This window comes from Rana temporaria, chromosome 5 (assembly GCF_905171775.1).
Source record: "Rana temporaria chromosome 5, aRanTem1.1, whole genome shotgun sequence".
NCBI lineage: Eukaryota > Metazoa > Chordata > Amphibia > Anura > Ranidae > Rana > Rana temporaria.
The window spans coordinates 427,325,499-427,351,826 of NC_053493.1; the positions used below are offsets into that span (position 1 = coordinate 427,325,499).

The 26,328-nt window shown below is 53.7% G+C and overlaps 1 protein-coding gene across 1 annotated transcript in view; it reads left to right on the forward strand.

Moving 5' to 3' along the window:
* Window positions 1-26,328, forward strand: part of ABCB8 (ATP binding cassette subfamily B member 8) — a 79,853-nt gene that overhangs the window by 36,764 nt on the left and 16,761 nt on the right. The window contains exons 2-12 of the mRNA XM_040355420.1: window positions 4,557-4,869; window positions 9,119-9,274; window positions 13,308-13,402; window positions 13,488-13,593; window positions 13,894-14,055; window positions 14,156-14,241; window positions 21,050-21,147; window positions 21,652-21,757; window positions 21,836-21,869; window positions 24,489-24,619; window positions 25,812-25,906. Coding sequence (XP_040211354.1) covers window positions 4,557-4,869; window positions 9,119-9,274; window positions 13,308-13,402; window positions 13,488-13,593; window positions 13,894-14,055; window positions 14,156-14,241; window positions 21,050-21,147; window positions 21,652-21,757; window positions 21,836-21,869; window positions 24,489-24,619; window positions 25,812-25,906 — 1,382 coding nt within the window. The remainder of the gene's footprint in view (window positions 1-4,556; window positions 4,870-9,118; window positions 9,275-13,307; window positions 13,403-13,487; window positions 13,594-13,893; window positions 14,056-14,155; window positions 14,242-21,049; window positions 21,148-21,651; window positions 21,758-21,835; window positions 21,870-24,488; window positions 24,620-25,811; window positions 25,907-26,328) is intronic.

Consider the following 26,328-nt stretch of genomic DNA (forward strand, 5'->3'; position numbering starts at 1 on the left):
TCTGATCATCTCCATCCTCAGATTCCTCCATAGATGTAGTGTCGGGGTTCTCCTTTATAGTCCTCTGATCATCTCCATCCTCAGATTCCCCCATAGATGTAGTGTCGGGGTTCTCCTTTATAGTCCTCTGATCATCTCCATCCTCAGATTCCCCCATAGATGTAGTGTCGGGGTTCTCCTTTATAGTGTCCTCTGATCATCTCCATCCTCAGATTCCCCCATAGATGTAGTGTCGGGGTTCTCCTTTATAGTCCTCTGATCATCCCCATCCTCAGATTCCCCCATAGATGTAGTGTCGGGGTTCTCCTTTATAGTCCTCTGATCATCTCCATCCTCAGATTCCCCCATAGATGTAGTGTCGGGGTTCTCCTTTATAGTGTCCTCTGATCATCTCCATCCTCAGATTCCCCCATAGATGTAGTGTCGGGGTTCTCCTTTATAGTGTCCTCTGATCATCTCCATCCTCAGATTCCCCCATAGATGTAGTGTCAGGGTTCTCCTTTATAGTCCTCTGATCATCCCCATCCTCAGATTCCCCCATAGATGTAGTGTTGGGGTTCTCCTTTATAGTCCTCCTCTGATCATCTCCATCCTCAGATTCCCCCATAGATGTAGTGTCGGGGTTCTCCTTTATAGTGTGTCCTCTGATCATCTCCATCCTCAGATTCCCCCATAGATGTAGTGTCGGGGTTCTCCTTTATAGTCCTCTGATCATCTCCATCCTCAGATTCCCCCATAGATGTAGTGTCGGGGTTCTCCTTTATAGTCCTCTGATCATCTCCATCCTCAGATTCCCCCATAGATGTAGTGTCGGGGTTCTCCTTTATAGTCCTCTGATCATCCCCATCCTCAGATTCCCCCATAGATGTAGTGTCGGGGTTCTCCTTTATAGTGTGTCCTCTGATCATCTCCATCCTCAGATTCCTCCATAGATGTAGTGTCGGGGTTCTCCTTTATAGTCCTCTGATCATCCCCATCCTCAGATTCCCCCATAGATGTAGTGTCGGGGTTCTCCTTTATAGTCCTCTGATCATCTCCATCCTCAGATTCCTCCATAGATGTAGTGTCGGGGTTCTCCTTTATAGTGTCCTCTGATCATCTCCATCCTCAGATTCCCCCATAGATGTAGTGTCGGGGTTCTCCTTTATAGTCCTCTGATCATCTCCATCCTCAGATTCCTCCATAGATGTAGTGTCGGGGTTCTCCTTTATAGTCCTCTGATCATCTCCATCCTCAGATTCCCCCATAGATGTAGTGTCGGGGTTCTCCTTTAGTGTCCTCTGATCATCTCCATCCTCAGATTCCCCCATAGATGTAGTGTCGGGGTTCTCCTTTATAGTGTCCTCTGATCATCTCTATCCTCAGATTCCCCCATAGATGTAGTGTCGGGGTTCTCCTTTATAGTCCTCTGATCATCTCCATCCTCAGATTCCCCATAGATGTAGTGTCGGGGTTCTCCTTTATAGTGTCCTCTGATCATCTCTATCCTCAGATTCCCCCATAGATGTAGTGTCGGGGTTCTCCTTTATAGTCCTCTGATCATCTCCATCCTCAGATTCCCCCATAGATGTAGTGTCGGGGTTCTCCTTTATAGTCCTCTGATCATCTCCATCCTCAGATTCCTCCATAGATGTAGTGTCGGGGTTCTCCTTTATAGTCCTCTGATCATCTCCATCCTCAGATTCCCCCATAGATGTAGTGTCGGGGTTCTCCTTTAGTGTCCTCTGATCATCTCCATCCTCAGATTCCCCCATAGATGTAGTGTCGGGGTTCTCCTTTATAGTCCTCTGATCATCTCCATCCTCAGATTCCCCCATAGATGTAGTGTCGGGGTTCTCCTTTATAGTGTCCTCTGATCATCTCCATCCTCAGATTCCCCCATAGATGTAGTGTCGGGGTTCTCCTTTATAGTCCTCTGATCATCTCCATCCTCAGATTCCCCCATAGATGTAGTGTCGGGGTTCTCCTTTATAGTGTCCTCTGATCATCTCCATCCTCAGATTCCTCCATAGATGTAGTGTCGGGGTTCTCCTTTATAGTCCTCTGATCATCTCCATCCTCAGATTCCCCCATAGATGTAGTGTCGGGGTTCTCCTTTATAGTGTCCTCTGATCATCTCCATCCTCAGATTCCCCCATAGATGTAGTGTCGGGGTTCTCCTTTATAGTGTGTCCTCTGATCATCTCCATCCTCAGATTCCCCCATAGATGTAGTGTCGGGGTTCTCCTTTATAGTCCTCTGATCATCTCCATCCTCAGATTCCCCCATAGATGTAGTGTCGGGGTTCTCCTTTATAGTCCTCTGATCATCTCCATCCTCAGATTCCCCCATAGATGTAGTGTCGGGGTTCTCCTTTATAGTCCTCTGATCATCCCCATCCTCAGATTCCCCCATAGATGTAGTGTCGGGGTTCTCCTTTATAGTGTGTCCTCTGATCATCTCCATCCTCAGATTCCTCCATAGATGTAGTGTCGGGGTTCTCCTTTATAGTCCTCTGATCATCCCCATCCTCAGATTCCCCCATAGATGTAGTGTCGGGGTTCTCCTTTATAGTCCTCTGATCATCTCCATCCTCAGATTCCTCCATAGATGTAGTGTCGGGGTTCTCCTTTATAGTGTCCTCTGATCATCTCCATCCTCAGATTCCCCCATAGATGTAGTGTCGGGGTTCTCCTTTATAGTGTGTCCTCTGATCATCTCCATCCTCAGATTCCCCCATAGATGTAGTGTCGGGGTTCTCCTTTATAGTCCTCTGATCATCTCCATCCTCAGATTCCTCCATAGATGTAGTGTCGGGGTTCTCCTTTATAGTGTGTCCTCTGATCATCTCCATCCTCAGATTCCCCCATAGATGTAGTGTCGGGGTTCTCCTTTATAGTCCTCTGATCATCTCCATCCTCAGATTCCCCCATAGATGTAGTGTCAGGGTTCTCCTTTATAGTCCTCTGATCATCTCCATCCTCAGATTCCCCCATAGATGTAGTGTCGGGGTTCTCCTTTATAGTCCTCTGATCATCTCCATCCTCAGATTCCCCCATAGATGTAGTGTCGGGGTTCTCCTTTATAGTGTGTCCTCTGATCATCTCCATCCTCAGATTCCCCCATAGATGTAGTGTCGGGGTTCTCCTTTATAGTCCTCTGATCATCTCCATCCTCAGATTCCTCCATAGATGTAGTGTCGGGGTTCTCCTTTATAGTCCTCTGATCATCTCCATCCTCAGATTCCTCCATAGATGTAGTGTCGGGGTTCTCCTTTATAGTGTCCTCTGATCATCTCCATCCTCAGATTCCTCCATAGATGTAGTGTCGGGGTTCTCCTTTATAGTCCTCTGATCATCTCCATCCTCAGATTCCCCCATAGATGTAGTGTCGGGGTTCTCCTTTATAGTCCTCTGATCATCCCCATCCTCAGATTCCTCCATAGATGTAGTGTCGGGGTTCTCCTTTATAGTGTCCTCTGATCATCTCCATCCTCAGATTCCTCCATAGATGTAGTGTCGGGGTTCTCCTTTAGTGTCCTCTGATCATCTCCATCCTCAGATTCCCCCATAGATGTAGTGTCGGGGTTCTCCTTTATAGTGTGTCCTCTGATCATCTCCATCCTCAGATTCCCCCATAGATGTAGTGTCGGGGTTCTCCTTTATAGTGTCCTCTGATCATCTCCATCCTCAGATTCCTCCATAGATGTAGTGTCGGGGTTCTCCTTTATAGTCCTCTGATCATCTCCATCCTCAGATTCCCCCATAGATGTAGTGTCGGGGTTCTCCTTTATACTCCTCTGATCATCTCCATCCTCAGATTCCCCCATAGATGTAGTGTCGGGGTTCTCCTTTATAGTCCTCTGATCATCTCCATCCTCAGATTCCTCCATAGATGTAGTGTCGGGGTTCTCCTTTATAGTGTCCTCTGATCATCTCCATCCTCAGATTCCCCCATAGATGTAGTGTCGGGGTTCTCCTTTATAGTCCTCTGATCATCTCCATCCTCAGATTCCCCCATAGATGTAGTGTCGGGGTTCTCCTTTATAGTCCTCTGATCATCTCCATCCTCAGATTCCCCCATAGATGTAGTGTCGGGGTTCTCCTTTATAGTCCTCTGATCATCTCCATCCTCAGATTCCTCCATAGATGTAGTGTCGGGGTTCTCCTTTATAGTCCTCTGATCATCTCCATCCTCAGATTCCCCCATAGATGTAGTGTCGGGGTTCTCCTTTATAGTCCTCTGATCATCTCCATCCTCAGATTCCCCCATAGATGTAGTGTCGGGGTTCTCCTTTATAGTCCTCTGATCATCTCCATCCTCAGATTCCCCCATAGATGTAGTGTCGGGGTTCTCCTTTATAGTCCTCTGATCATCTCCATCCTCAGATTCCTCCATAGATGTAGTGTCGGGGTTCTCCTTTATAGTGTCCTCTGATCATCTCCATCCTCAGATTCCCCCATAGATGTAGTGTCGGGGTTCTCCTTTATAGTCCTCTGATCATCCCCATCCTCAGATTCCCCCATAGATGTAGTGTTGGTTCCTCCGGATTGATTTCCTGTTTCTCTCTCTTGCAGGTTCCTCCTTGTCTCCAGAGCTCCGCCCTCTCCACTGTCTCCGCCCCTTCAGTTCTACGTCCGCCTCCGCAATGCGGCCCGTGGCTCCACCCTCTCCTCTGCCAGGAAGCCCCTCTGTAAGGGGCGGGTTTTGGCGATGTTGCTGGGACCAGCAGTGGCCTGTGTTGGGGGGCGGGGCGTCCTCTGCCAGCTGGAGGTGACCAATCACACGCCAGCCGTCCTGGAAGTCCCCCGACCTGAACCGGAATTCAACTGGAGCGAGTTCTGGAGATTGCTCCGCCCACAAATGCTGGCCCTCCTATCCGCTGTCATTGTAAGTGACTCCTCCCACCTTCCTAATCCACCGGGGTGACACCTCCCCTTCCTCCTCCCACCTTCCTAATCCACCGGGGTGACACCTCCCCTTCCTCCTCCCACCTTCCTAATCCCCCAGGGAGACAACTCCCCTTCCTCCTCCCACCTTCCTAATCCACCGGGGTGACACCTCCCCTTTCTCCTCCCACCTTCCTAATCCACCGGGGTGACACCTCCCCTTCCTCCTCCCACCTTCCTATTTCACCGGGGTGACACCTCCCCTTCCTCCTCCCACCTTCCTAATCCACCGGGGTGACCCCTCCCCTTCCTCCTCCCACCTTCCTAATCCACCGGGGTGACACCTCCCCTTCCTCCTCCCACCTTCCTAATCCACCGGGGTGACACCTCCCCTTCCTCCTCCCACCTTCCTAATCCACCGGGGTGACCCCTCCCCTTCCTCCTCCCACCTTCCTAATCCACCGGGGTGACACCTCCCCTTCCTCCTCCCACCTTCCTAATCCACCGGGGTGACACCTCCCCTTCCTCCTCCCACCTTCCTAATCCACCGGGGTGACTCCTCCCCTTCCTCCTCCCACCTTCCTAATCCACGGGGTGACCCCTCCCCTTCCTCCTCCCACCTTCCTAATCCACCGGGGTGACACCTCCCCTTCCTCCTCCCACCTTCCTATTCCACCGGGGTGACCCCTCCCCTTCCTCCTCCCACATTCCTATTCCACCGGGGTGACCCCTCCCCTTCCTCCTCCCACCTTCCTAATCCACCGGGGTGACACCTCCCCTTCCTCCTCCCACCTTCCTAATCCACCGGGGTGACACCTCCCCTTCCTCCTCCCACCTTCCTAATCCACCGGGGTGACCCCTCCCCTTCCTCCTCCCACCTTCCTAATCCACCGGGGTGACCCCTCCCCTTCCTCCTCCCACCTTCCTATTCCCCCGGGGTGACACCTCCCCTTCCTCCTCCCACCTTCCTAATCCACCGGGGTGACACCTCCCCTTCCTCCTCCCACCTTCCTAATCCACCGGGGTGACACCTCCCCTTCCTCCTCCCACCTTCCTAATCCACCGGGGTGACACCTCCCCTTCCTCCTCCCACCTTCCTAATCCACCGGGGTGACACCTCCCCTTCCTCCTCCCACATTCCTAATCCACCGTGGTGACCCCTCCCCTTCCTCCTCCCACCTTCCTAATCCCCCGGGGAGACACCTCCCCTTCCTCCATCCACCTTCCTAATCAGCCGGGGTGACACCTCCCCTTCCTCCTCCCACCTTCCTAATCCACCGGGGTGACACCTCCCCTTCCTCCTTCCTAATCCACCGGGGTGACACCTCCCCTTCCTCCTCCCACCTTCCTAATCCACCGGGGTGACACCTCCCCTTCCTCCTCCCACCTTCCTAATCCACGGGGGTGACACCTCCCCTTCCTCCTCCCACCTTCCTAATCCACCGGGGTGACCCCTCCCCTTCCTCCTCCCACCTTCCTAATCCACCAGGGTGACCCCTCCCCTTCCTCCTCCCACCTTCCTAATCCACCGGGGTTACCCCTCCCCTTCCTCCTCCCACCTTCCTAATCCACCGGGGTGACCCCTCCCCTTCCTCCTCCCACCTTCCTATTCCCCCGGGGTGACACCTCCCCTTCCTCCTCCCACCTTCCTAATCCACCGGAGTGACACCTCCCCTTCCTCCTCCCACCTTCCTAATCCACCGGGGTGACACCTCCCCTTCCTCCTCCCACCTTCCTAATCCACCGGGGTGACACCTCCCCTTCCTCCTCCCACCTTCCTAATCCACCGGGGTGACACCTCCCCTTCCTCCTCCCACATTCCTAATCCACCGTGGTGACCCCTCCCCTTCCTCCTCCCACCTTCCTATTCCCCCGGGGTGACACCTCCCCTTCCTCCTCCCACCTTCCTAATCCACCGGAGTGACACCTCCCCTTCCTCCTCCCACCTTCCTATTCCCCCGGGGTGACACCTCCCCTTCCTCCTCCCACCTTCCTAATCCACCGGGGTGACACCTCCCCTTCCTCCTCCCACCTTCCTAATCCACCGGGGTGACACCTCCCCTTCCTCCTCCCACATTCCTAATCCACCGTGGTGACCCCTCCCCTTCCTCCTCCCACCTTCCTAATCCCCCGGGGAGACACCTCCCCTTCCTCCATCCACCTTCCTAATCAGCCGGGGTGACACCTCCCCTTCCTCCTCCCACCTTCCTAATCCACCGGGGTGACACCTCCCCTTCCTCCTTCCTAATCCACCGGGGTGACACCTCCCCTTCCTCCTCCCACCTTCCTAATCCACCGGGGTGACACCTCCCCTTCCTCCTCCCACCTTCCTAATCCACGGGGGTGACACCTCCCCTTCCTCCTCCCACCTTCCTAATCCACCGGGGTGACCCCTCCCCTTCCTCCTCCCACCTTCCTAATCCACCAGGGTGACCCCTCCCCTTCCTCCTCCCACCTTCCTAATCCACCGGGGTTACCCCTCCCCTTCCTCCTCCCACCTTCCTAATCCACCGGGGTGACCCCTCCCCTTCCTCCTCCCACCTTCCTATTCCCCCGGGGTGACACCTCCCCTTCCTCCTCCCACCTTCCTAATCCACCGGAGTGACACCTCCCCTTCCTCCTCCCACCTTCCTAATCCACCGGGGTGACACCTCCCCTTCCTCCTCCCACCTTCCTAATCCACCGGGGTGACACCTCCCCTTCCTCCTCCCACCTTCCTAATCCACCGGGGTGACACCTCCCCTTCCTCCTCCCACATTCCTAATCCACCGTGGTGACCCCTCCCCTTCCTCCTCCCACCTTCCTATTCCCCCGGGGTGACACCTCCCCTTCCTCCTCCCACCTTCCTAATCCACCGGAGTGACACCTCCCCTTCCTCCTCCCACCTTCCTATTCCCCCGGGGTGACACCTCCCCTTCCTCCTCCCACCTTCCTATTCCACCGGGGTGACACCTCCCCTTCCTCCTCCCACCTTCCTAATCCACCGGGGTGACCCCTCCCCTTCCTCCTCCCTCCTTCCTAATTCACCGGGGTGACACCTCCCCTTCCTCCTTCCTAATCCACCGGGATGACACCTCCCCTTCCTCCTCCCACCTTCCTAATCCACCGGGGTGACACATCCCCTTCCTCCTCCCACCTTCCTAATCCACCGGGGTGACACCTCCCCTTCCTCCTCCCACATTCCTAATCCACCGGGGTGACCCCTCCCCTTCCTCCTCCCACCTTCCTAATCCCCCGGGGAGACACCTCCCCTTCCTCCATCCACCTTCCTAATCCCCCGGGGTGACACCTCCCCTTCCTCCTCCCACCTTCCTATTCCCCGGGGTGACACCTCCCCTTCCTCCTCCCACCTTCCTAATCCACCGGGGTGACCCCTCCCCTTCCTCCTCCCACCTTCCTAATCCACCGGGGAGACACCACCACACACACTGCGCCCGTCTGCCGCCTCACACACACACACACTGCGCCCGTCTGCCGCCTCACACACACACACACTGCGCCCGTCTGCCGCCTCACACACACACTGCGCCCGTTTGTAGCCTCACACACACTGCGCCCGTTTGTAGCCTCACACACACTGCGCCCGTCTGCAGCCACACTGTGCCCGTCTGCTGTCTCACACACTGCGCCCGTCTGCCGCCTCACACACACACTGCGCCCGTCTGCCGCCTCACACACACACTGCGCCCGTCTGCCGCCTCACACACACTGCGCCCGTTTGTGGCCTCACACACACTGCGCCCGTCTGCCGCCTCACACACACTGCGCCCGTCTGCCGCCTCACACACACTGCGCCCGTCTGCCGCCTCACACACATGGTACCTCTGCCCCCCCCCATGGTACTTCTGCCCCCCCCCATGGTACCTCTGCCCCCCCCCCCCATGGTACCTCTGTGTGATATAATTGGACAGAAGCAGCACCACCGAGGAAGGGCATGCTGCCCCTCCTCTATTCATGGAGGCTCCGCCCATCACTCACCTGAGACGGGCGCAGTGTGTGTGAGGCGGCAGACGGGCGCAGTGTGTGTGGGGCGGCAGACGGGCGCAGTGTGTGTGTGAGGCGGCAGACGGGCGCAGTGTGTAATGTATAGCACAGTGTATGGGGTGAATCTTGCTGTCCTCTCAGATTTGGCCAGTGGGTGGCGCTCTAGTGTTCTCTCTGAGGGATACCAGTGAGCAGATAATGATGTGAGATCACCGCGGCGGCCTCTGTGGGCGATATGATGACATCACAGTGTTCTGTCTCCTCAGTTGGCTTTCGCTGCGGCTCTGCTGAACATTCAGATCCCGCTCATCCTCGGGGAGTTGGTGAACGTCGTGTCCCGCTACACCCGTGAGCATGCTGGGAACTACCTGCAGGAGGTGCGGGGCCCCGCCCTCAAACTACTGGCCCTGTACGCCGCTCAGGTGAGTGATGGGCGGAGCCTCCATGAATAGGGGAGGGGCAGTATGCCTTCCCTCGGTGGTGCTGCTTCTGTCCAATTATAATCACACAGAGGTACCACGGGGGGCGGGGGCAGAGGTACCATGGGGGGCGGGGGCAGAGGTACCATGGGGGGGGGACAGAGGTACCATGGGGGGGGGGGACAGAGGTACATGGGGGGGGGCCTTCTCCCAGAAGAGCATCTGGGGGGGATTTGGGGCTTCTAGAGCAACAGGCTGACTTTTCATTGGGGTACAACCTACATGCACCATATTACCAAAAGTATTGGGACGCCGGCCTTTCCACACACATGACCTTTAATGCCCCCCCCAGTCTTAGTCCGGAGGGTTCAATATTAAGTTGGCCCCGCCCCTTTGCAGCTATAACAGCTTCACCTCTTCTGGGAAGGCCGTCCACAAGGTTCATTGTATTGGTTTTAGAAGCTGGGCTTCTCCTATTCATATGCTAATGAACGTGTTGGACTGGTTCAAGAAGCTCAGGGCCCAGGAAAGATTATTTTTTTTTGTAATATAAAATTTGCACAGAGGTTATAATTTGTTATGTCGGATATTATAATCATTAAAATGTGTAAGTGCACACACACTATATTACCAAAAGTATTGAGACACCTTCACCTCTTCTGGGAAGGCCGTCCACAAGGTTTAGGGGTGTGTCTATGGGAAGGCCGTCCACAAGGTTTAGGGGTGTGTCTATGGGAAGGCCGTCCACAAGGTTTAGGGGTGTGTCTATGGGAGGACCGTCCACAAGGTTTAGGGGTGTGTCTATGGGAAGGCCGTCCACAAGGTTTAGGGGTGTGTCTATGAAAAGGCCGTCCACAAGGTTTAGGGGTGTGTCTATGAAAAGGCCGTCCACAAGGTTTAGGGGTGTGTCTATGGGAAGGCCATCCACAAGGTTTAGGGGTGTGTCTATGGGAAGGCCGTCCACAAGGTTTAGGGGTGTGTCTATGGGAAGGCCGTCCACAAGGTTTAGGAGGGTGTCTATGGGAAGGCCGTCCACAAGGTTTAGGGGTGTGTCTATGGGAAGGTTTAGGGGTGTGTCTATGGGAAGGCAATCCACAAGGTTTAGGGGTGTGTCTATGGGAAGGCCGTCCACAAGGTTTAGAAGGGTGTCTATGGGAATGTTTGATCGTTCTTCCCAATAGTGCATTGGTGAGGTCAGGCACTGATGTTGGATGAGAAGGCCTGGCTCCCAGTCTCCGCTCTAATCCTTCCCCCGGAAGTGAGGTCAGAGACGACGCTCTTCCGTTCATGGACGGACACAGCAGCAATTGACCTTAGGGGGATTATCCTCCCTTTTAGGAGATTGACTAGGCAGAAAACAGCATGTTAAGTGTTAAACACTCCACACAGCACAGCACCTCCCAGGGGGCGGATCCCCCGGGTACATCCCCCATTCTCTATTCTGCAGCCTCAGTTTTTTTTCTGCCTAGCAAGGAGAAGACATGGCTCCTCTGGGCCCATGTGCTCTGGAGATTTGTTTTTTTGCGATTTTTCTCGCTTTTCTTTTCGTTTTTCTATCATTACTGATCTGTACAGAAGAGCTGACACTCTGTATGATGGGTGTATGATCTCTATCATTACTGAGCAGAAGAGCTGACACTCTGTATGATGATCTCTATCCCTGACACTCTGTATGATGATCTCTATCCCTGACGCTCTGTATGATGATCTCTATCCCTGACGCTCTGTATGGTGATCTCTATCCCTGACGCTCTGTATGATGATCTCTATCCCTGACGCTCTGTATGATGGTCTCTCTCCCTGACACTCTGTATGATGATCTCTATCCCTGACACTCTGTATGGTGATCTCTATCCCTGACGCTCTGTATGATGGTCTCTCTCCCTGACACTCTGTATGATGATCTCTATCCCTGACACTCTGTATGATGATCTCTATCCCTGACGCTCTGTATGATGATCTCTATCCCTGACACTCTGTATGATGATCTCTATCCCTGACGCTCTGTATGATGGTCTCTATCCCTGACACTCTGTATGACGGTCTCTCTCCCTGACACTCTGTATGATGATCTCTATCCCTGACACTCTGTATGATGATCTCTATCCCTGACGCTCTGTATGACGATCTCTATCCCTGACACTCTGTATGATGATCTCTATCCCTGACGCTCTGTATGATGATCTCTATCCCTGACGCTCTGTATGATGGTCTCTATCCCTGACGCTCTGTATGATGATCTCTATCCCTGACACTCTGTATGATGATCTCTATCCCTGACGCTCTGTATGATGGTCTCTATCCCTGACACTCTGTATGACGGTCTCTCTCCCTGACACTCTGTATGATGATCTCTATCCCTGACACTCTGTATGATGATCTCTATCCCTGACGCTCTGTATGATGATCTCTATCCCTGACACTCTGTATGATGATCTCTATCCCTGACACTCTGTATGATGATCTCTATCCCTGACGCTCTGTATGATGATCTCTATCCCTGACACTCTGTATGATGATCTCTATCCCTGACACTCTGTATGATGATCTCTATCCCTGACGCTCTGTATGATGGTCTCTATCCCTGACGCTCTGTATGATGATCTCTATCCCTGACACTCTGTATGATGATCTCTATCCCTGACACTCTGTATGACGATCTCTATCCCTGATGCTCTGTATGATGATCTCTATCCCTGACACTCTGTATGATGGTCTCTATCCCTGACACTCTGTATGATGATCTCTATCCCTGACGCTCTGTATGATGATCTCTATCCCTGACACTCTGTATGATCTCTATCCCTGACACTCTGTATGATGATCTCTATCCCTGACACTCTGTATGATGATCTCTATCCCTGACACTCTGTATGATGATCTCTATCCCTGACGCTCTGTATGGTGATCTCTATCCCTGACGCTCTGTATGACGATCTCTATCCCTGACGCTCTGTATGATGATCTCTATCCCTGACACTCTGTATGATGATCTCTATCCCTGACACTCTGTATGATGATCTCTATCCCTGACACTCTGTATGATGGTCTCTATCCCTGACGCTCTGTATGATGATCTCTATCCCTGACGCTCTGTATGATGATCTCTATCCCTGACACTCTGTATGATGATCTCTATCCCTGACACTCTGTATGATGATCTCTATCCCTGACACTCTGTATGACGATCTCTATCCCTGACGCTCTGTATGATGATCTCTATCCCTGACACTCTGTATGATGGTCTCTATCCCTGACACTCTGTATGATGATCTCTATCCCTGACGCTCTGTATGATGATCTCTATCCCTGACACTCTGTATGATGATCTCTATCCCTGACGCTCTGTATGATGATCTCTATCCCTGACACTCTGTATGATGATCTCTATCCCTGACACTCTGTATGATGGTCTCTATCCCTGACACTCTGTATGATGATCTCTATCCCTGACACTCTGTATGATGATCTCTATCCCTGACACTCTGTATGATGGTCTCTATCCCTGACGCTCTGTATGATGATCTCTATCCCTGACACTCTGTATGATGATCTCTATCCCTGACACTCTGTATGATGGTCTCTATCCCTGACACTCTGTATGATGATCTCTATCCCTGACCCTCTGTATGATGATCTCTATCCCTGACGCTCTGTATGATGGTCTCTGTCCCTGACGCTCTGTATGATGGTCTCTATCCCTGACACTCTGTATGATGATCTCTATCCCTGACGCTCTGTATGATGATCTCTATTCCTGACGCTCTGTATGATGATCTCTATCCCTGACGCTCTGTATGATGATCTCTATCCCTGACGCTATGCATGATGATCTCTATCCCTGACGCTCTGTATGATGGTCTCTATCCCTGACGCTCTGTATGATGGTCTCTATCCCTGACGCTCTGTATGATGGTCTCTATCCCTGACGCTCTGTATGATGATCTCTATCCCTGACGCTCTGTATGATGATCTCTATCCCTGACGCTCTGTATGATGATCTCTATCCCTGACGTTCTGTCGGTTCCTCCCTCAGGGCACTCTCACCAGCGGGTACATCGTTCTTCTGTCGCGGGTCGGGGAGCGAGTGGCCGGCGGGATGAGGAAAGCCTTGTTTACGTCTCTGCTGAGGTAAGTGTCCGGGAACCATCACTTACCTCTCCTCCCCCCCCCCGGCCCCCGGCTCCTGTGATCTCATTGGCTTCCCCTGTGATAGGCAGGACATGGCGTTCTTCGATACGCAGAAGACGGGGCTCTTGGTGAACCGACTCACCTCCGACGTCCAGGAGTTCAAGTCCTCCTTCAAGCAGGTGATCTCTCAGGTGAGTGTATTATAGGGGCCTCTGACCTACCGAGATGGGGCAGGTGGCACCTGTATAGGTAGAAGGGTCGGGGGTGGGGTCTGTATTCTGTTGGGCTTTTATGGGGCAGGTGACACCTGTACAGGTAGAAGGGTCGGGGGTGGGGTCTGTATTCTGTTGGGCCTGTATGGGGCAGGTGGCACCTGTACAGGTAGAAGGGTTGTGGGTGGGGTCTGTATTCTGTTCTCATACATTAGGGGCGGGGTCTGTTGGGGGGGGTCTTGTCATTTTTGGGGTGACCCGTCCTGTTATTCTCCGCAGGGTCTCAGGAACAGCACTCAGACTTTGGGCTGCTTTGTGTCCCTCTATTACATCTCCCCCAAGCTGACCGGCCTGCTGGTGGTAGTGATGCCTGTGTTGGTGGGGGCCGGGGCCCTGATTGGCTCCTTCCTGCGCAGATTGTCCCGCCGTGCCCAGGAGCAGGTAAGACCCCGCCCCCCGCATTCTGCATACTCCCAGGTGGGGGCGCCATATTGTGCTCCTCTCCGTCCCTCCAGTCATGTGATTTCTCTCCTTAATTCAGATTGCCAAAGCCACTGGAGTTGCTGACGAGGCGCTGGGGAACGTGCGGACGGTCAGAGCGTTCGCCATGGAAGACAGAGAGGTGGAGTGAGTGTTCTCTTTATATTCAGTCTGAGTTCCCCTATCATCCAATCACATCCCGGCTCTCATTGTCACATTGCAGATTAGAGAATGTTGGGAATGTGATTTGTCAGGACAGATTGGTCGCAGGTATCACATCGGTCTGTACCCGCCGGGATCACACTGACGGAGTTGGGTCGGTTTTTACTGAATGGAAATTGAAATGTTTGGAGATTTATATTATGTGGATTTCATTAAAGTGGAGCTCCACCCAAAAGGGGGAAGCTCTGCTTATCTACCTCCCCCCGCCCCCCTTTGCTGCCACATTTGGCACCTTCTTAGGAGGGAGGGGGAAGCAGGTAGCCGGTTCTGACCAGTTTGGCCCCTCCTCCTTCCCACCGCAGCCGGCCCATTCACATAGTGCAGCGCGATTCGCGCATGCGCAGTAGGAGACCGAGTGCGGGGGCCACAAGGCTTCCCTTCAGGCCTCTCTTAGCCAAGATGGCGGCGCCAGCCCCCGAGATCGGATTGAAGAATCGTCTCGGGGGGGGAGGACACCGCTGGATCCCCAGACAGGTAAGTGCCCCAATATAAAAGTTACCAGTCACAGGATTTGTAGGTGCGGCCGATCCTCCTCTTCTCGGGCCCCTCCCTTCTGCTGAGTGCCCCCATAACAACCAACCCAAGCCGAGCTGATGCTCTGTGTGTCCACGGCCCCGCCCCCCCTCTCTCCTCATTTGCTTACTGACTTTGATTGACGGCAGCGGGAGCCAATGGTGTCCACTGCTGTCTCCACCAATGAGGAGACAGCTGAGGGTCTCCTACTGGGACCCTCCCGACCTCCTAGACCAGGCCTCCCGCCTGTAGGGTGGAGCCGTCTCCACCTGGGACCCTCCCGAACCTCCTAGACCAGGCCTCCTGTCTGTAGGCTGGAGCCGTCTCCTCCTGGGACCCTCCCGACCTCCTAGACCAGGCCTCCCGTCTGTAGGGTGGAGTCGTCTCCACCTGGGACCCTCCCGACTCCCTAGACCAGGCCTCCCGTCTGTAGGGTGGAGCCGTCTCCACCTGGGACCCTCCCGACCTCCTAGACCAGGCCTCCCGTCTGTAGGGTGGAACCGTCTCCACCTGGGACCCTCCCGACCTCCTACACCATGCCTCCCGTCTTTAGGGTGGAGCCGTCTCCTCCTGGGACCCTCCCGACCTCCTAGACCAGGCCCTCCCGTCTGTAGGGTGGAGCCGTCTCCACCTGGGACCCTCCTGACCTCCTAGACCAGGCCTCCCGTCTGTAGGGTGAAGCCGTCTCCACCTGGGACCTTCCTGACCTCCTAGACCAGGCCTCCCATCTGTAGGGTGGAGCCGTCTCCACCTGGGACCCTCCCGACCTAGACCAGGCCTCCCGTCTGTAGGGTGAAGCCGTCTCCACCTGGGACCCTCCCGACCTCCTAGACCAGGCCTCCCGTCTGTAGGGTGAAGCCGTCTCCACCTGGGACCCTCCCCACCTCCTAGACCAGGCCTCCTGTCTCTAGGGTGGAGCCATCTCCACCTGGGACCCTCCCGACCTAGACCAGGCCTCCCGTCTGTAGGATGGAGCTGTCTCCACCTGGGACCCTCCCGACCTCCTAGACCAGGCCTCCTGTCTGTAGGGTGGAGACATCTCCACCTGGGACCCTCCCGACCTCCTAGACCAGGCCTCCCGTCTGTAGGGTGGAGCCGTCTCCACCTGGGACCCTCCCGACCTCCTAGAGCCGGTACAGCCTTCAGCCCACTATACTGCTTATACTGCCCTCGGGGCACCTTGCCAGGACTTACATCCACCATCCTGTTGCGTAACCAAGATACACAAAGGTAAATTGCATTATGACTTTAGTCAACTACGATTGTTGAATAATCACATGACCCTACTACCCTTGCACATCTCCACCCTCTGTGCCTCTGAAGGCATAGGGAAAGTTAAATGCCCCACTACGGCACAAACAAGTAACCAGAGAGTCACCCCAAAATCAGTCGATCTCTTACATCTAGCACACCTTAACGTACGATCAGCCGGGAAAAACCGACACGACATAGAATCTTTAGTTTCTCGGTTGCATCCTCATATTATATCCATCACCGAAACATGGTTCAAAGCCGACTACCCGGCCCTTTTGGATGACATGCTACCAGAGGGTTACAACATTATCACTAAAAACCGCCCAGGCTCCCGCAGGGGTGGTGGGGTCGCAGTCATTTTCGACCAATCCATTGCATGTACCGAACTGTCCATCCCCTATGCTTCCTCCTTTGAAGCGCTGGCTACCCAATGCCTGATCGATAACAACAACAGTGTCCTCCTCCTTACCATTTACCACCCTCCAGGTTTAGGAGATGCCACTTTTATTGCAGACTTCAATGCCTACATTCTACAGGCACTAACCCTGGCCGACAGGATTATAGTCCAAGGCGATCTAAACTATTGGCTGGAATGTCCCTCGGCCTCCAACGCCAACCTCCTTCTACAGGATATGACGGAACTTGGTTTTTCCCAACTCGTCAATGGACCCACACATAACAAAGGCCATCAGCTCGACGTCTTATTCACATTAAACTGCGCCTATGAGGATCTTACTATCACCGACATCCCCTGGTCTGACCATAAAATGGTGAGCTGCAAATTTCCCGAATTTGTCCCACGCTCCCCTATGTCAAAAAAACCAATGACTTCAGGCCCCCCTAGTCGAAATCTGAAAAAGATTACCACAAATTCATTTTCCCGAACTTATCAAAAACAGCACGTTTTGTCAACCCGCCTGGACCGCAAAGAAGCCACGCTGGACGACTCAGAACGGGACACAAACTCGCTGGAAAAGGCTATTTCTCTATTCGAACAAAAACTAACTACTACACTTAACATCCTAGCTCCTCTGACTATCCATAAAAACAGACCTAGACTTACAAAATCTAGACCCTGGTATAACGATTCTCTCCATCTCAATAAAACCATCTGCCGTCGTCAAGAAAGAAAATGGCTTAAAACCAGATCTACCAAAGATCTTGCGGCATATAAAATTGTTAGTAAAAGCTATGCTAAAAGTATTCGTTCAGCAAAACGAACGTTCCTCCAGACACAGATTAGGAACGCAAACAAGCAATCTGAATTGTTCAAAGTTATGAAGGAACTTTGTGCCCCTAAAAGATTCCAGCCACACATTGTGCCATCCCAAGAGCTATGTAACAACATCTCGTTGGGATTCTCGAGCAAAGTATCAAGACTCCTCACGCAATGCGCCAACAACTCTTCAGGCCTCCCCACTCAAGCCCCTCTTAACACGAATCACTGCCCAAAAAAACTTTTTAGTTTAGAATTGGTAAAGACCCACGACCTGGAAGCCTTGATTTTGAAATTAAAAACTACTTACTACCCCGGAGAAGTCTGCCCTGCTTGGCTCATCCAGGAGAACTTACACACCATTATTGATGATTTACGCTACCTAGTCAACCGTTCACTCCAATATGGGATTGTTCCAACAACTCTAAAACACGGCTTTCTGACTCCACTTCTAAAAAAAGCCGGCTTGGAGTCGACCGACACTAACAACTTCTGACCCATTTCAGCTTCTCATTTTTTAGCTAGAGTTATCGAAAGAGTGGCTCTTCTCCAGCTCCAAACTCATTGTGAGGATGGCCTGCTCTTCCATGATCTACAGTCGGGCTTCCGCCCTGGGAGGGGAACCGCGCTGGTAGCTTTGTCCACCCGAGAGAAGCTCCTTAACGTGGTGGATGAGGGCGGGTCGGCAGCCCTGGTGCTGCTCGACCTGTCTGCAGCCTTTGACACCGTGGATCACTCCATCCTGCTATCCAGACTCGAGTCCTCTTTCGGGCTGGGAGATACCGCCCTTGCTTGGTTCCGTGATTTTTTAACCGCTCGCACCCACCAAGTTAAGATGGGCTCTTTTCTATCCCCGATTACCACAGTGGAGAATGGGGTCCCTCAGGGATCAGCCCTGTCCCCCATTCTCTTCAACATTTATCTTAGGCCTTTACCCGATATTATTGCTAAACATGGTCTCTGGTTCCATTTGTACGCGGACGACGTCCAGTTGGTAGCCGATGATCTAACTTACCCTGACATGCCCTTAAGATTGGCCAATTGTCTGCAAGACATTTACCACTGGATGACCATCAACAAACTGTGCCTCAATGGTAACAAAACGGAGGTCATGATAGTTGGAAAAGGCAAGAATGACTTTCTTCAAAATTGGCCCACTGAGTTGGGCTTGACACCTAATCCGAAAGATAAGGTGACGGTCCTGGGGGTTATCCTGGACGAAAAACTAAGTATGATTCCCCAGGTTAGACAATCGGTTTCGAGAGCCTCCCATTTTCTACGACTTATCCGCAAGGCAAAACATCTCCTGACCCAAGACCAGAGGAAAGACTTAGTCCAGGCACTAATTATTTCTCGCCTTGACTTTTCAAATGGAGTCCTACTAGGCATTCCAATGAAATGGTCTAAGAAACTGCAGCTGGTGCAGAATCAAGCAGCCAGGCTTATCTACAATCTCCAAAAGCAAGACCATATCAGCCCCGTGCTCAAAGAACTTCACTGGCTCCCTGTTACAAAACGGGTCGATTTTAAAATCCTCTGTCTGATCTACAGGGGCCACCACCAGCTGGGCCCACAGTTCCTATCAGATCTGACTCCACACTATATACCTAGACGCTGTCTTCGCTCAGCCGACAAAGCTCTACTCATTGGCAATACTGACAGGCTAATTTCTATAGGAGGAAAACGGATTGGCTCCGCGGGGGCGACTCTCTGGAACCAAATCCCGCTTAACATTCGCATCTCCCGAAGCCTATATGCGTTCAGGAAGAAGCTGAAGACCTGGCTATTCTGCCAAGCATTCCAATCCTAGGCCAATTTTTCTTCGCTGATTTCTTTTTTTTTTTTTTCTCCCTTCTCTTTTATTTATGCTCCCCACGCCAGAACATCCAGGCTATTTTGTCACAAAGCGCTTTGGCACCACCGACCGGTGGTATATGCGCGCTTCCCAAATAAATAGTAATAAATAAATAAATAAATAGACCAGGCCTCCTGTCTGTAGGGTGGAGCCGTCTCCACCTGGGACCCTCCTGACCTCCTAGACCAGGCCTCCCGTCTGTAGGGTGGAGCTGTCTCCACCTGGGACCCTCCCGACATCCTAGACCAGGCCTCTCCCGTCTGTAGGGTGGAGCCGTCTCCTCCTGGGACCCTCCCGACCTCCTAGACCAGGCCTCTCCTGTCTCTAGGGTGAAGCCGTCTCCACCTGGGACCCTCCTGACCTCCTAGACCAGGCCTCCCGTCTGTAGGGTGGAGCTGTCTCCACCTGGGACCCTCCTAGACCAGGCCTCTCCCGTCTGTAGGGTGGAGCCGTCTCCACCTGGGACCCTCCTGACCTCCTAGACCAGGCCTCCCGTCTGTAGCCGTCTCCACCTGGGACCCTCCTAGACCAGGCCTCCCGTCTGTAGGGTGGAGCCGTCTCCACCTGGGACCCTCCCGACCTCCTAGACCAGGCCTCCTATCTCTAGGATGGAGCCGTCTCCACCTGGGACCCTCCCGACCTCCTAGACCAGGCCTCCTGTCTGTAGGGTGGAGCCGTCTCCACCTGGGACCCTCCCGACCTCCTAGACCAGGCCTCCTATCTCTAGGATGGAGCCGTCTCCACCTGGGACCCTCCCGACCTCCTAGACCAGGCCTCCTGTCTCTAGGGTGGAGCCGTCTCCATCTGGGACCCTCCCAACCTCCTAGACCAGGCCTCCCGTCTGTAGGGTGGAGCCGTCTCCACCTGGGACCCTCCCGACCTCCTAGACCAGGCCTCCCGTCTGTAGGGTGGAGCTGTCTCCACCTGGGACCCTCCTAGACCAGGCCTCTCCCGTCTGTAGGGTGGAGCCGTCTCCACCTGGGACCCTCCTGACCTCCTAGACCAGGCCTCCCGTCTGTAGCCGTCTCCACCTGGGACCCTCCCGACCTCCTAGACCAGGCCTCCCGTCTGTAGGGTGGAGCCGTCTCCACCTGGGACCCTCCCGACCTCCTAGACCAGGCCTCCTATCTCTAGGATGGAGCCGTCTCCACCTGGGACCCTCCCGACCTCCTAGACCAGGCCTCCTGTCTGTAGGGTGGAGCCGTCTCCACCTGGGACCCTCCCGACCTCCTAGACCAGGCCTCCTGTCTCTAGGGTGGAGCCGTCTCCATCTGGGACCCTCCCGACCTCCTAGACCAGGCCTCCCGTCTGTAGGGTGGAGCCGTCTCCACCTGGGACCCTCCCGACCTCCTAGACCAGGCCTCCCATCTGTAGGGCGGAGCCGTCTCCATCTGGGACCCTCCCGACCTCCTAGACCAGGCCTCCTGTCTGTAGGATGGAGCCGTCTCCTCCTGGGACCCTGCTGACTTCCTAGACCAGGCCTCCTGTCTGTAGGATGGAGCCGTCTCCACCTGGGACCCTCCCGACCTCCTAGAGCAGGCCTCCCGTCTGTAGGGTGGAGCCGTCTCCTCCTGGGACCCTCCCGACCTCCTAGACCAGGCCTCCTGTCTGTTGGGTGGAGATGTCTCCACCTGGGACCCTCCCGACCTCCTAGACCAGGCCTCCTGTCTGTTGGGTGGAGCCGTCTCCTCCTGGGACCCTCCCGAACCTCCTAGACCAGGCCTCCCGTCTCTAGGGTGGGGCCATCTCCACCTGGGACCCTCCCGACCTCCTAGACCAGGCCTCCTGTCTGTAGGGTGGAGCCGTCTCCTACTGGGCCCCTCCCGACCTAGACCAGGCCTCTGTATACTGTGTGTGTGATGTCTCTGGAATGTAAAGTGAAATCTTGTCCCCAGGTTGTACTCCATGGAAGTGGATCGATCGGCTCAGATGAATGAGGTTCTGGGGATCGGGATCGCATTTTTCCAGGGACTCTCCAACGTCGCCCTGAACTGTAAATAATATGCCAGCGCTTCCCTCTCTGTCTCCATATAATGCTTTATATATAGTATATCCCATGTGTAAGGTTGTGTGTGTGTGTGGGGGGGGGGGGGTGTGTGTATACCCTGTGTAAGGTTGTGTGTGTGTGGTGTGTATACCCCGTGTAAGGTTGTATGTGGGGGGTGTGTATACCCCGTGTAAGGTTGTATGTGGGGGGTGTGTATACCCCGTGTAAGGTTGTGTGTGGGGGTGTATACCCTGTGTAAGGTTGTGTGTGTGGGGGGGGGGGGTGTGTACCCCGTGTAAGGTTGTGTGTGTGTGTGGGGGGGGGGTGTGTATACCCTGTGTAAGGTTGTATGTGGGGGGTGTGTATACCCCGTGTAAGGTTGTATGTGGGGGGTGTATACCCTGTGTAAGGTTGTGTGTGGGGTTTGCTCTGCTGTGTATCCCCCGTGTTTGGTTCCCAGGCTCCTCTCTCCCTCCCTGAGGTCTGTGATTTCCCGGGTTTTCTCTTTAGGTATTGTCCTGGGAACCATCTTTGCCGGCGGGTCTCTGATGGCCGGGAACGAGCTCTCAGCCGGGGATCTCATGTCCTTCCTGGTGGCGTCTCAGACTGTGCAGAGGTCAGTTCTCCGGCCGGGAATTGGGGGGTCGTATTTGTAGAACATTCCCCCTGATTCTTCCTTTTTCCTCTCCCTCAGGTCCATGGCCAACATGTCGGTTCTGTTCGGCCAGGTGAGTGACGCCAGAAAGTGGAAGTGAATGTTGGGATCATTAAAGTCCAACTCCAGTCAGAAGGCTTTTCTTCAGTCCTGGGCGGAGTGGGGGGAAGGGTCGGTATCTGTGACCCCCAAATGGGAGACACATGAGGGGAAATCCCACCGAAAAGATTCCCAAGAAATTATGGAAATCCCTCAGTAATTGGGGGAAATCCGAGCGGAAATGATGGGAACCCTCCCCAAAAATATGTGGGGCAGTCCCCCAGGAAATGAGGGGAACCCGAAGCAATTGGAGGAAATCCCACAAGAAATTAAGGGAATCCCCCCGGAATTGAGTGAAAATCCCAAGAAATTGGGGTAAAGCCCACAGATATCAGGGGCAGAATGACGGGAAATTCCACAGGAAATGGGGGGGGGGGGAACCCCCTAAAAAAGTAAATGTTGTGTATAATAAAGTCCAACTCCAGTCAGAAGGCTTTTCTTCAGTCCTGTCTCTTTGAGGGGTGTCAGAAGGAGATGGAGGGGGGGGGGGAATAAGGGAAAATTGTACAGGAAGTAAGGGGAAATCCCCAGATAATGTGGGGGCGACCCCCAGGAAATGAGTGGAAATTCGCAGAAGATGAGGGAAATCCCCCCCCTCCCCCATTATTCTGGGGGAAATCCAATGGGTCGTGTCTGCTGGATTGTGGAGTGTCGGATAAGCTGTCTTGGGTTGGGGAAGCTGGGGAATTTCCACAGGAATTTAGGGAAAATACCCAAAGAATTTCGAGTAAATCCTCCCAGGAATTGGCGGAAATTCCAAATAATGAGTTGAAATCCCACAGAAAGTGAGGGGGGAAATCCTAAAAATGGGGGAACCCCTCAAATCACGAGAAGTCCCACACAAAGTATGGGGAAATGCCACAGAAGATGGGGGGGGAACCCCCAAAAAATTAGGAAAACCTTCCAGGAATCCTAAGAAGTTAGAGTACATCCGCCATTAATTGGGGAGGGGGGAGTCCCACAGGAAATGGGGGGGGGGGGGCAAGAAATGAGGGGAAACCCCCTACAATCTAGAGGAAATCCTAAAGGAAATGAGGGGAACCTGAAGCAATTGGAGGAAATCCCACAAGAAATAAAGGGAATAATCCCCCCGGAACTGAGTGGAAATCCCCAGAAATTAGGGTAGATCCCAGAGGAATCTGGAAATCTGACAGGAAATGAGGGGAACCCCCCACAATATGAGGGGAAATCCAACAGGAACTGACTGGGGAAACGCCTGAGAAGGTTCAAGTACATTCCAACTCCAGTCAGAAGGCTTTTCTTCAGTCCTGGGCGGAGTGGGGGAAGGGTCAGTATCTGTGACCCCCCAAATGCGAGAGGCATGAGGGCAAATTAGGGAAATCCTACATGAATTGAGGGGAAATCCCCCAGTAATTGGGGGAAGTCCTACATAAAATGGGGAAATCCCCCCAAGAAATGAGGGCAATCCCCATAGAATATTGGGGAAATTAGTGGACCCCCCCCCCCCACAATATGAGAGGAAAAACCCTGGGGGAAAGTGGAAGTGAATGTCGGGATCATTAAATTCCAACTCCATTCAGAAGGCTTTTCTTCAGTCCTGGGCAGAGGCGGCACCCCACAGGAAATGAGGGGAACCCTCAAAAAAAGGAGGGGGGAAATCCCCAGAAATCTGGAAAATTTCCATAGGAAATGAGATGAACCCCCAAGGAATTGGGGGAAATCCAAAGACTTTAGGATAAATCCCCCCCCCCCAGGAAAAGAGGGAAGTCCCAAAATATGAGTTAAAATACCACAGAAAGTGAGGGGAAATCCTACAAAAAAGGGGATCCCTAAAAATATGAGGAGAAATCTCACATGAAGTGAGGGGAAATCCCAAGAACTTTGGAGTAAGTACCCCAGTAATTACCCCCCCCCCCAAAAAAAATGTGAGGAAGTCCCACAGGAAATGGGGGGATCCCCTTGAAAGCGAGGGAAAATCCTGCAGGGATTGAGGGGGAACCCCCGGACATTAAAGGGAATCCCCCAGAAAATTTGTGAAAATCTCAAGAAATTGGGGTAAATTCTCCAGGAATCTGGAAATCTGACAAGAAATGAAGGGAGCTCACCACCATATGAGGGGAATTGCTGAAGGAAATGAGGGGAACCACCCCCCAGAAATCTGGGGTATTTCCATAGGAAATTAGATGAATCCCCCCAAAGAATTAAGGGAACCCCAGTGAGGGGAAATCCCAAGAAATTAATGTAAGTCCCCCAGTAATTATGGGAAATCCTACAGGAAATGAGGGTAACCCCTCCAAAAGAAATATGTGGGGCAGTCCCACAGGAAATGGGGGGGGGGGCGGCCCCAAGAAACTGGGGTAAATCCCCTTGGAAGCAAGGGGAAATGAGGGGTGAACCCCTCACGATTCTCCTCACTTCCTGTCCAGATGATGGGCGTGTCACATAAACCAGGAAGAGAAGAGAATTCCCCTCGGTGTCGATCCCAAAACTGAATGGGAAATCACCGAGGTGACGGTTGCCCTGCGATCGGTGTAGAAACATTGGTTGTAAAAATTCTCCATGGGTTTCCTTGTATTGGAGACCCCCGTTGATCGCTCCGCTGAGTCTCATAGGGGTCTCTCTTGTGTGTCAGGTGGTCCGCGGTCTCAGCGCTGGGGGGCGTGTCTTTGAGTTCATGTGTCTGGAGCCGGAGATCCCCCTTAGAGGAGGCTCAACACTACCGACCTTCAAAGGGGACATACACTTCCGAGACATCTACTTCAGGTAATGTGTGACCCCCCCAAATCATCTGTGACCCCCCAAATCATCTGTGACCCCCCAAATCATCTGTGACCCCCCCCCCCCCCCCCCGAGACGTCTACTTCAGGTAATGTGTGACCCCCCCCCAAATCATCTGTGACCCTCCCCAAATCATCTGTGACCCCCCAAATCATCTGTGACCCCCCCCCCCCGAGACGTCTACTTCAGGTAATGTGTGACCCCCCCCCCCCCCAAATCATCTGTGACCCCCCAAATCATCTGTGACCCTCCCCAAATCTGTGACCCCCCAAATCATCTGTGACCCCCCTCCCCCGAGACGTCTACTTCAGGTAATGTGTGACCCCCCCCCAAATCATCTGTGACTCCCCCAAATCATCTGTGACCCCTCCCAAATCATCTGTGACCCTCCCGGAGACATCTACTTCAGGTAACATGTGACACCCCCCCAAATCATCTGTGACCCCCCCAAATCATCTGTGACCCTCCCCGAGACGTCTACTTCAGGTAACGTGTGACCCCCCCCCCCCCAATCATCTGTGACCCCCCCAAATCATCTGTGACCCCTCCCAAATCATCTGGAACCCTCCCCAAGACATCTACTTCAGGTAACATGTGACACCCCCCCCCAAATCATCTGTGACCCCCCCAAATCATCTGTGACCCTCCCGGAGACGTCTACTTCAGGTAACGTGTGACCCCCCCCCCCCAATCATCTGTGACCCTCCCCCCAAATCATCTGTGACCCCCCCAAATCATCTGTGACCCTCCCCGAGACGTCTACTTCAGGTAACATGTGACCCCCCCCCCCCAAATCATCTGTGACCCTCCCCCCAAATCATCTGTGACCCCCCCCAAATCATATGTGACCCTCCCCGAGACATCTACTTCAGGTAACGTGTGACCCCCCCCCCCCCCAAATCATCTGTGACCCTCCCCGAGACATCTACTTTAGGTAATGTGTGACCCCCCCAAATCATCTGTGACCCCCCAAATCATTTGTGACCCCATATACACCTTTGAGTACACTTCCTCTCCTGCCCCCCCCCCCCCCATACTGGGTGTATATATACATCACGGGGTATGTCATTATACTTCGGAGACATGTGGGGGGGGTCCGGAGTGGATTGTGTTGGATGACCCCCCCATAATTACAAAGTGTTTTCTGATATTAATGACACGACTTCCTCTCCTGCAGTTACCCCACACGGCCCGGCCAGGAGGTCCTTCATGGATTTAACCTTCACATCCCCTCCGGGAAGACGGTGGCCATCGTGGGACAGTCTGGGGGAGGTGAGAGGACGTGTGGGGGGGGGGTCACCCCGAGATCATCGGAGATAATATACATAGTAAACGGTTTACTTTCAGTGGAGCACAGAGCGGGCCCCAGGGAGGAGTGGGAGCTGCGGGGGGGGGGGGGGCAGACAGTACACAAATGGGGACCCCAATAGGAGTAAAAGCAGACAGGACACATATGGGGGCTCCAGGCATTAGTACACAGTGCACAGCTGGGGGGCCCCCGGGGGGGAGTGGGAGCTGACTGGGGGCCCCAATGGGAGTAAAAGCAGACAGGGGGCTCCAGGGATTAGTATGAGCAGACAGTGCACAGCCGGGGCCCCCGGGGAGGATTAGGAGCAAACTGTACACAGCTGGGGGACTTGGGGAGCAGTATAAGCAGGCAGTACACAGTTGAGGAGATCAGGCACAGCTGGGGC